This window comes from Haliotis rufescens, unplaced genomic scaffold (assembly GCF_023055435.1).
Source record: "Haliotis rufescens isolate VD_foot unplaced genomic scaffold, xgHalRufe1.0.p SCAF_5, whole genome shotgun sequence".
NCBI classification, from domain to species: domain Eukaryota; kingdom Metazoa; phylum Mollusca; class Gastropoda; order Lepetellida; family Haliotidae; genus Haliotis; species Haliotis rufescens.
Window position 1 is genome coordinate 20843091 of NW_025964223.1, and position 11817 is coordinate 20854907.

The 11817-nt window shown below is 36.7% G+C and overlaps 1 protein-coding gene across 1 annotated transcript; it reads left to right on the forward strand.

Annotated features, from left to right (window-relative positions):
• The first annotated feature begins 2648 nt into the window (after positions 1-2648).
• On the forward strand, positions 2649-8008 carry LOC124122999 (carbohydrate sulfotransferase 15-like). Its single transcript, XM_046486228.2, has 5 exons — positions 2649-2846; positions 3186-3342; positions 6804-6954; positions 7048-7195; positions 7423-8008. Exons 1-5 carry the CDS (start codon positions 2735-2737, stop codon positions 7425-7427), a joined length of 573 nt encoding a protein of 190 aa, XP_046342184.2. The 5' UTR covers positions 2649-2734; the 3' UTR covers positions 7428-8008.
• The last annotated feature ends 3809 nt before the right edge of the window (positions 8009-11817 follow it).

An 11817-nucleotide genomic window follows, 5' to 3' on the forward strand; every position in this document is an offset into this window, starting at 1 on the left:
ACCTAATAAACCAGCTAATCAAGCTAACTCATATAGACCAATATCCCTAACTTCAAACTTATGTAAAGTAATGGAATCAATGGCTTAAAATAGATTACAACATTACTTAACCCAAAATAACATCATAAACCCAGATCAAAGCGGTTTCACTCCTGGCCGCTCAACCCTAGATAACCTCGCCCGACTAGAACAAGATATTAAGACAGGACAACTAAATAAACAATATACCACAGGCATCTTCTTAGACTTCTCTAAAGCTTTCGACATGGTATGGCACGATGGGCTAATTCAAAAACTTAAAAAAATAGGACTCAAAGGTCAGATAATAAACTACATCCAGAACTTCCTAAACAATCGTAAAATAACCGTGGGTACAGACCAAACTCTATCGGACCAATGTCCCCTAGAAAATGGCACTCCACAGGGCAGTATCCTCAGCCCCACCCTCTTCAATATAATGATAAACGATCTATTCGAGGGCCTATCCCCTAAAGTAAACACATCAAACCTCGCGGATGATGGAGCCATCTGGATCCGCACTAAAAGCATGAACATGGTCCAAAATTTACTCCAAAAATCTCTTAATAAAATACAACAATGGGCTGACAAATGGGGCTTCTCCCTTAACTCAGAAAAAACAACAGGAATAGTATTCAAACATAAAAACATGAAACCCGCCTCCCCAATCCTCCAGCTAAACAATCAAACAATCAAATTTCAAAATCGATGAACATCTCACCTGGGATGCTCACATCCAAAACCTAACAACTAAATGCAGTAAAGACCTAAACACCCTAAGATGCCTAACTGGCTCTAACTGGGGAGCATCCAAAGATACCCTCCTCTCTCTCTACATATCACTAATTAGATCAAAACTAGACTACGGCTGCGCCATATACAACACCCTAAACAACTCTCTATCTAAAAAACTTGACTCAATACAATATCAGGCTCTCAAACTAATTACACGCACCCAACATGGCACCTCCTACACCTCACTTCAGGCCTTAACAGGAGAAATGCCACTAAGTCTACGCAGGGAACAGCTAAGCTTAAATTTCTGGGCCGCGTCCCAATCAAACCCTCTCATCCAAAACTTAATAAACCAAAACATCAGCCCCCAAAACCAAGCTCTAGCTCGTAAACACCCCTTACTTACCCCAATATCCCAAAGAATAACAAACTACCTAAATGAACACCAAATTAAAAATCTTAAACAAAACTGCAAACAATCAAATATCTTCACTCCTAAACTTAAAATACCCAAAATAGACACAACACTAGCTAGCCAAATAAATAAACAAACCGACCCAAACATAGCTAAAACTACCACACTAGCATACATACACGAAAATTGGCCAAATTGGTGTCACATTTACACGGACGGATCCTCAGATCCGACCTCCAAACACACAGGTTCCGGAGTCCATACCACACAACCAACTAAAACCACACAATCCTTCCGACTCCCAAACAACCAATCAATATTCACGGCAGAACTAATGGGCATGGCCTCAGCCCTCCATAATCAAGAATCCAAAAAACACAAAAAAAATCCTAATACTTACCGACTCCCTAAGTGGACTGCAAGCCCTCCAAAACAAAAATACCAAAAAACCGACCTAAATTAATAAATCAAATACTTAAAAGCTCCAACGACCTAACTAAGGCAGGCAAACAAATAACCTTCTTGTGGATACCTGCCCACGTAGGAATATACGGTAATGAAAACGCCGATAAAGCAGCTAAACTATCCCTCAAAATCCCAGAAATTAAAAGTGTAAACAAGCAAAAAATCACAAAAAAATGGCATAACCTATATCTAAACTCAAATAGCCAAATCAAAAAAGTGCTCAGCAAACCACTAACCAAACCAAAAATTATCCATCCATCCAAAACAATCGACAGAGTAATCACTAAACTCCAAACAGGACACACCAACCTAAATAACCACTTAAATTTTTAAAAAAACCACACTACAGGTAACTGCCCACACTGCAAACAACCAGAAACCCCAGAACACGCACTCATCCACTGCACACACTACCTAACACATCGAACCGCATTACAAACCACCCTCAATCTAAACAAGGCTCTAACTCTAGAAGCAATACTAAACCCACAAAATAAACTAGAAAACTTCAAGGCCTTAGGCGTATTCTTAATCAAAACGGAACTAATAAAACGCATCTAAAAACACAATAACCTACCAAATCAAAATCACATAAACAAACAAACATCCACCATACCCAGCTCCCTTAGTTTTCCTCCCCAATTTCATCGGCATCTATTCCAAATCTCAAAATTCCCAAATTCTATATAAGCAACCCCTAAAACCCCCCTCTTGGGTTGCACAGACCACTTTCGCCCCTTTCGGAAACACATTAAATGGCCTGGCCGGGCCCGTGTGCGAAATACGCATCAGTCGGAAAGCGCACGTTAAATCTCCAAAGTAAGTAAGTAAGTAGTAAGCATGGTGTTGAGGGAGTTGGAGCCCGTGAATAATGTATTTGTCTGTACCCTAACACCTATCGTGTTATCTTTGTTAATTTGATTTGCTATAATTTATTAGAAAAGGTATATACAGGAAAAAGTGGGAACAGTACCGTCAAAGTTATTGACCCAATATAAAAAAAAAAGGTAGAACATGTTTGTTCATGACGAAAGATTTCGTTGCAGCCCATGAACAGTAGAGTATAAATCATCTGACATTTACACAGGTTATGACCATAGCATGCGAGCACAGACACCATGCAACTTCAGCTGCTTTCAACAAAAGTTCGATACTGCTGCGCTCCGGATAAAACATACAACTACAGACACAGGCTACCACAACATGATTACAGGTAAATATACCTGATGAATATATTTTATGAATAATTTGAGTCGTTATATGGCTGAAATAATGCCGATGCGACGGTAAATTTTAACTCACTCACGCATGAATATTTTGACATATTTAAACATTCCCTGTTCGCAGTACGGTTATATTTCTAGGTTTGTCTGCATTATATACATGGGTTTCAACAAACTGGCAAATGTCTAAGACTTGCATCATTTAAGCTTCAGGCGTCCTCCAACATGAAGCTAACACGCCGTAATATAACTGAAATATTGTGCTCAGCGGCGTTAAAACAAACTCCCTCACTCCATCACTCACTCCATCACTCTCCCTATTCGTCTAGGTGATGCAAGTCCTTCAGATTTTAGTGATTTCCGAGGATGGCCCAAAATACCACAAAATGCAGGTTTAGAGAAACCAGTGGTTATGACACCCCATCTCATGAGACGAGTGTATACAGATCCGAAGTTCATTGTCCTCTTCAGAAATCCAACTAATAGGTAGGTACATGTTTTGTGTTTGGAGACATATGGTTATTTTTTTAACACTCGCATACTGTAAGGTAAATGAGTTAGAGTATGACGTTTAATGCTGAAGTCAGTAATATCTCTACTCTCTAAACGCTGCCTCCTACCTGGAGTGAGTGAGTGAGTGAGTGAGTATGGTTTTACGCCGCTTTTAGCAATATTCCAGCAATATCACGGCGGAGGACACCAGAAATGGGCTTCACACACTGTACCCATGTGGGGAATCGAACCCGGGTCTTCGGCGTGACGAGCGAACGCTTTTAACCACTTCCCTCATAACTGTATATATATTTGTCAACCATACTCTGTACACCAGTTGCTTGATAACGGTGTTAGAACCTACACCGAAACGTAGCTCCTAACTGTAACAAAGACGTTGTTCATCCTTGTATCTTATCCTTACTAATACTCCAACTTCTAAATGCCTCTAAAAGAAGTAAGCCTCATGTAGGGACTAACTTATCCCCAGATCAAATATGCATGCCGTGCCTTCAAAACAGCTTAGTTACAGGGACTGACCTACTAGTGTACTGATCCCTGCAAGCAGAGATTGTGTCTTTTAGGAAAAGGAATATTGAAATGTGAACATATGCATGTCTTTTTTTCTTGTTGTGTATACATTACGCTGCAGATATGTATGTTATTGGTCAAATAAAATGAATAATAATATTACATTTTTTTGTAAGGGTTTGATAGCTATAATTGCTATCTCAATCTCCACTGTGTCGTTTTCACATGTTAAGAAACTGTTCATAACACCTTTCTTTATAAGGACGTTAGATTTTAGCTTTGACAAGGCTTCAAGTAATATAACCATTATAGTTAAGCATCACAGCATTAATTGTTTGATCAGAGAACTTGGTATAAATGACATGTCAAATAAGACCAGTATGTTTACTGAGAAAGAAATATCTGCAAAAACAACGCATCAGTACAATTAGTACTTTTGGCCCGATGCTGAATTCCAAAGAAAAGTCCACTTTTGTACTTGATTCCAAAGCTAAAAATATTAGCACATAGATATATGTATTGATGGGTCCATCAACTGTACCACCCGTCTCGAGGGGCGGTCGGGTAGCCTAGTGGTTAAAGCTTTCGCTCGTCACGCCGAGGACCCGGGTTCGAATCCCGACATGGGTACAATGTGTGAAGCCCATTTCTGGTGTCCCCCGCCGTGATATTGCTGGAATATTGCTAAAAGCGGCGTAAAACCAAACTCACTCACTCACACCTGTCTCGAAGATTAACCATATTCTTAAATACAATGTATGAGGGGTTTTCTGTATAATCACAGAATGTGTTTTAGACAATTCAATTTTGTCAAAATATTTGATGTTTCAACTTTATGCACACCAAACGAGAAACTTAAGGAAACGCATAATTTCTTGATCCATGAGGCTCCAATACGTGGTGACCATAGATCTAGTGAAATCTCTATCTCCAAAGGTTCAGGACAATTTGTCAAAAATGAAAGTTTACTGAGAAAAAATATATATGAAATGTTGAGACTTCCTCATTGATAAAATCTGGTAAAATTTGGGGGTTAGGCATCTTGACCAGAAATAGGCATCAATTGTGCTCCCCTTCCTGCTGATCTGTTTCTTTATGCACATGAATCTGAATTTCAAAACAAGGTATTCTGGCCAAGACGTTTAACTTTAGTCAGTTATAGTGATGATCTGATATGCACGTCGTTCAATAACCTTCAAACAGCCAGTTCCCTTCCACTGACTTACCAACATGAACAAGAAACAAAAGAGAAAAGTGAGAACGCCTCGTATGTTTCATAGTTAGATCTATGCTTAGATTCAAAGTGACAAAAAACCTCTTCGTGAGACTGTATGCAAGAGATGACTTCGACCTTCCAATTGTCAACTTTTCCTTTATTTCGAGCAGTATTCTAACAGCTCCAGCCCACATTTCACAACTTTTCAGATTCAATCGAGCATGCTCTTTATACCAAAATTTCAGTGCGTCATATCATTTTGTTAAAACCGTTCTTATCAGGTTTACACAATTCAAGGCCTCTGTAAAGATTGTAAATAATGTTAAGGTATATCGCTATATGATAGTGATTCATAAACACATGCTTATGATATGGTCGGAATCACAGAAAGGATTGTTTAAGCAGAAATTTCAGATCTTTAAAAAAATTGCTTTTTTTCGCTTTTATTTGAGAAATGGCTGGATTTATACTTATTTGAAAAAGGGTGTGTGAATAACGGTGACCCTTAGGCATATGATCTAAAGACTTTAAAGGACATGGTCACTACGTATGAAATTAGCACACAAACAGCTTATTACAGCATAATCTGTAGGCATACATGACCTCTAAGAAGGGCTATACAATGGTTGTTTGTTTGTTTGTTGTTTAACGCCGCACGGTCTGTAACTTATCGAGACTACACCAGACAAGCCAGTGATTGACATCATGAGCATCGATCCACACAATTGGGATCTTTGACATGTATCAACCAAATCAGCAAGCCTGACCACCCGATCCCGTTAGTCGCCTCTTACGACAAGCATAGTCGCCTTTTAAGGCAAGCATGGGTTGCTGAAGACCTTAACTATCCGGATAATCACGGGTCGTATCCAATGGTATTTTGACAGAATCTTCAAAGGGGGTTGAAGTAACGTAAATTAATTGTGTCCCCTATGAGTCCCTTTTCATTCAAAGTATTTTTCATTATCCATAGTTTTAATCGTAGAATGATTGTAGGTTGTAAATGTTTGGGCTTAAACTTTCTAACAATCCCAAGTGGCCTGGGGGATAGTGTTAATCCTGCTTGGGTTCCATGCAGGAAGCAGATGTACCGTACGTCCCCATTGTCCCTAGTATGGTGGCCTAACTTTGGTTGCTGGTGATCTCGAGCCCATTTTTATGATGTATCGTTTGAAATAGTTAATTTTTATGGTTACATACTAGTTTAAAGTCTATACCTGTGATAATCTAGTACTTTTACTCTCCTTTATCGACAGATTTTATAATCGATAAATATGTATTATTACTCAACAACTTGATTTAGTCACGATATGGCTGAAATATTGCCGATGTGACTATAAATCTAAACTCACTCACTCACTATTGAAAACTTACCTCATTTTGTGGAAATTCAACATTTGATCTTGTTTTGATTTGAAGGCTACAAACAAATATTGACTATTTTTCAAATTATTACTACTTTGAAGGTACCTGTACATTTCCTAAACATACTTAAATAACTTTGCATTGCATGAACATACCAAGTGCAATCAATATACATAGACATGTTTGTATTTATTCAACAAATATCAGTCCTTTGAAATTTAAATAAGTATTATATTATAACTTAAGAATTGAGACAGTAAAACAGATTTGGCTAACTATCTAAACATGACATATATATATAAATTATTTACGTTTGCGTGTATGCCAGATGACATAATTTCAGGTTATATTCTGACTATATTATGCGGGCCGGAAGATCAGCGGAGGATTTCCATGAAGCCGTGACAAGAGATATTCAGACCGAGGAGACCTGCATGAAGAACCACACGGTGGAACAATGTCTGTACAGCCTGGACATAGCACGAACACTTCGGGTAGGAAAAGTTTGTTATTACATAAGTCTGAAGCACATTCTCACAACTGACGAAATGTTATCGCATATTACAATGTCTATTCTTCTTTCACAGACTCGGATTTTCTTAGGGTGCTATTCAGTTTACATGCGAGAATGGCTGAAGGTTTTTCCAAGAGAGCAATTCCTTATCTTGCGAACAGAGGACCACGATCAAGACCCAAAAGCTCGGCTGAGAAAAGTGTACAACTATTTGAAACTAAGTGAGTTTTTATCTTTTTCTTTCCGGCTGCGTAAGTTTCCTTTCGATTAGTGACGCAGATGAACGATGCTCAGTTTCATGAAATATATACAAGTATGAAAGGAAAGATAACATTGTCATAATTACGTGTTTGGGATATGTCAACATAATTCCCCAGACCAACTCAGCTACTGACATACACATATTCCGACTTTAGGATAACTCATACAAAGGCACATTGTATTTCAGATTAAACTGAAGAGTGGTTGTCTTACATCGCCAGTGCGCCTAAACGCAATGTCAGTAAGAAGAAGAGAAGTATAGAACCCATGCTTGAAAAAACCCGTGTCTTACTGGACACTTTTTACGGCAGATACAATCGGGATTTGGCAGATGTACTACAGGACAAGAAGTTTCTGTGGCTGACATAATATCGGCTAAAAGAAGACTCGAACAAACAAACAGTTCATAGGAGTATACTCTTCAAAAGATTATTTCTAATAACGTCATTTTTATCATAATTGTGAAATTCTTACTGTCGATATTTTGAGAATATCTAGTACAAAGGGGTTTAAAAATGAGCTTATTCTGAATGTCATGATACTTATCCTGAAAATGTATTTGCAAAGAGGGATTGAAAGAATCAAAATTGACGTCTTCAACATGTAATACCAGCATGCTGCATGGGATTTGTATGGAGACTAGATCTTCCCCCGCTTCAGCTGCAAAACCACATTTGATAACTAAATTGAAAAAATGTATTTTTTATGGCAGAAAATTACTTTTTAGCAGTCGGAGGCATAAATATTTTTATCGAGAATTTTATGGTACAATGTATTTTTTCGAAAAAACATCCCCTATCCCCGAATATAAAATGGTCGAATCCTTACGATAAAGAATCTTGCTCTTGAAGGGGAAATAGACTATTACGATCCATAGACAGTCATGAGCTCTTGTCAGTGGTACAAATCCTTGAACTACGGTACACTGTTCCATCTACATCAAGCACAACTGACGTCATTGAGCAAAACCTTACTGAGGAACAATCTGAATATCGTAGCTTTCCATAGTAATACAGAGGATATTATTGATGCAATACAAATATCTTTTTGGCACCGGTAACGTTAGTTCCTTGACACAGAAGAACTGTTTCTTTGGAAAAGATAATCATAATTGAAAATGCTTATTACTCGTTACTCGGTTTCATTGGCTTCACCCTGCATCTTTTGGTTTTCCCCCATCATCAGGCTAACACTGAAATACTGGGACACTGCGATATTTTTAGCAAAGGCCCACACAATCAACAAATAACGATTGTTCCATTTGGCCACCAAGTATATGTTCCTGGGGACAATATTCTAACCTGAAATCTCCACGGGGGTCTGACAAATGTAATAGGACACTGTTGCGTTAACATAGTGCTCTTGTCTTTAGACTGAAAAAAACACAAGGCAAATGAAAAGAACAGTGAGATATAAATTAACTTTGATATTTAATTGCGACCAAATATTGAAGGCTACCATTGCATGCACTGTTGCTTTGAGTGGGACACATTCTCGTTTATTCTGTAAGTAGAAATAACACATGTCGCTTGCAAATAATAACCAAAAGCTTTACTTCCGACATAAAATAAGGGAACTGAAGAAATAATTGTGAAAATGTCTGAAAAATTAATTTCGGGCGTGAAGATCAATATCTGGTGTTACTTGCGGTTAATAACTGTAAAAATACTGTACAATAACATTTACGCTACATATACACTTGTTGTTTCAACACAGATTCTGTTTATGACTTCTTCAAAAGGTTTTACAAAGGATAAACCTTGGATGTTGAAGCATTTTATTAACATAACCAAAATATGGTGACAAACATCGACACACAGTTTGAGGATATTGTACATACATGTACAACATGTATGTACATGCAACACATCTTGGTGGCATGGTGTTGATTAACAGTTAATAACATGCTAATTCTTGGTTCTTTTCTGAGATTGCAAACATTCTTGATTCTTGAGTTTTTGAGAATCCACATTGTATTAATTCCACGTGCCTCAAATACGTTCTGTTAATAGAAAGGAAGTCCTTCCTTGATAGTATTAAGGATTATGGTTAATCTTTGAGACTGGGATTTGGTGGTACATTAGCTGGATCCAGCAATATATCTCTCTTTGTATTAGGTGTTATGGCGTTTTGAAATCCAGTACCAAAGAGGAATGGACATGTCTTCAGGTCTTGAAGTTAAGTCAAGTCAAAGATGATAGTACTGTAGAGAGTGTTACTTTTTTGTATTGTACCTATAGTACATTAAAGAAAAAAATGGTTGTATTCTGTAAGGTAATTATATAAATAGCTTGAACAATAAACAGTTGTTCTTCGGAATTTTTCAATATAACTGTTTGTAAATGTACAGGAAAACCTTACTATGAAAAGATAACGGGAACAAATTTATTTAAGAACAAAAAGAAACTAATAACATGTAGCATAAGAAACAAAGAATATGGGAATGAACTAAAAGACTACATGTATATACAGAAAGTACAGTTTGCTCAACTTTGCGATACTAAGCACGAGGGATACCTTGTGAATAAACGAATCTATCAATGAAACGAAAGTCAAATACTTATGGAGGTGGAAGAGATAGCCAGCTGCCACACATCCAATCACTGGATGACGTAATAATGTGTTACTTGCGGTTAATAACTGTAAAAATACTGTACAATAACATTTACGCTACATATACACTTGTTGTTTCAACAGAGATTCTGTTTATGACTTCTTCAAAAGGTTTTACAAAGGATAAACCTTAGATGTTGATGCATTTTATTAACATAACCAAAATATGGTAACAAACATCGACACACAGTTTGAGGATATTGTACATACATGTACAACATGTATGTACATGCAACACATCTTGGTGGCATGGTGTTGATTAACAGTTAATAACATGCTAATTCTTGGTTCTTTTCTGAGGTTGCAAACATTCTTGATTCTTGAGTTTTTGAGAATCCACATTGTATTAATTCCACGTGCCTCAAATACTTTCTGTTAATAGAAAGGAAGTCCTTCCTTGATAGTATTAAGGATTATCGATTATGTTCTTTAACAGTTATTAACATGGTGTTAATGTAACAGTTTGATCATCTTTAGATGATGTTGGGCGGGTAACTTGGGCGACTAAAGTTAGAAATATATTATTCCAATTTGGGGTTGGTTTTGTATGGCTCAATCAAGAGGTGGGTGACTCTAAAGCTTTTATTCTCCATTTTAAGCAAAGGCTCAAAGATAATTAACAGCAATTCTGGAGTGCTTCTGTAAACTCTTCTCCAAAATGTGATCTTTATAAGCATTTTAAATCCATGTTAAATGTTGAAAGGTACTTGTCATGTCCACTCCCTACCCATTTAAGAATTGTTTTTACTAAATTCAGATGTTCAAATTTTGAAATAGCTTTAGAAACTGGCAGATATAGTAAAACAGACCGTTCACTCAGATTCTGTAACTATTGTAGTAGTAAGGGAGTAAATGTCATTGAGGATGAATTCCATGTACTCTTTAATTGTAATTTATATTATGCCCTAAGACAAAAATACCTTGTTAATCTTCCTATGCCTACTCATTACCGTAATTCTCATGTAATAAATATTCTTAGTAATTATAATGAGCAAACATTATTTCTAGTTTGTAAATTCTTATATTATGCTCACAAAATAATGATGGTAAATTCTGTGCCCTGTAAATGTCATGCTCACATGTCTGTATTTTGGGCCATTGGCCTTTTACTTAATAAACATGTCTGTCTGTCTGTCTGTCTGACTGTATCTGAGACAAACCTTCATAAACTAGAATATGTAGATATGTCCCATCACTGCCTTTCCTCTATTAGAATCTTGACTGACACCTTTTCATTAAAGAAGTTATCATATTCCAATATGAAGTCATATACCAAGTCTAGTGATAAAAACATAAATACCTTAATCTAATAAACGTGTTGGCCTCGGACTTAATAACATTATATATATATATATTCCTTATGACTCACAAAATGTTTCTATGTTCTTGGATGTATGCTTTCTGAAGACAAGCTGTTTAATATAACTGAATTCTTAATAGTTTTTGTATATTTTGTAAAAATAGTATATCAGTAAAAGTTTTTATTTGATGAGGCGTTAAACTTATTATGGTAGCGAATATCAATTAAGGAAAAATTAAACTTGCAATACCACCAATGTTAATATCATTTAAGAACATTTGGTAAAATTCATTCCTAGAAAAATTCACGATGCCTTGAACAGTCTGGAATCTACCTATCTACAGTCATACAAAGTTCCAGCTTTGTAATCCTTGTGGTTCCTCTGAAGATTTACTTTTTGGCGAATTTTGTTTTTTTTTAAATGATGTTTTTACAAAATGACCAGCAGTAAATTCATATTAATATGAACAAAATATGCTATTATCATTAGAAGGAACATCAGTGTCAAGCAGTTTCAAAATAGAAGATATTAAAAAATAGACCAAAAGGACACAGCCTCTTCACTGTATGGTCAGTGTCGGGACTACCATTAGTCACAGGATCATGTACTTTCAAGATGTCCATCTCACGAGAGAGACCCCTCTTTGAAGGGCTGTAGGTTTCTTACCC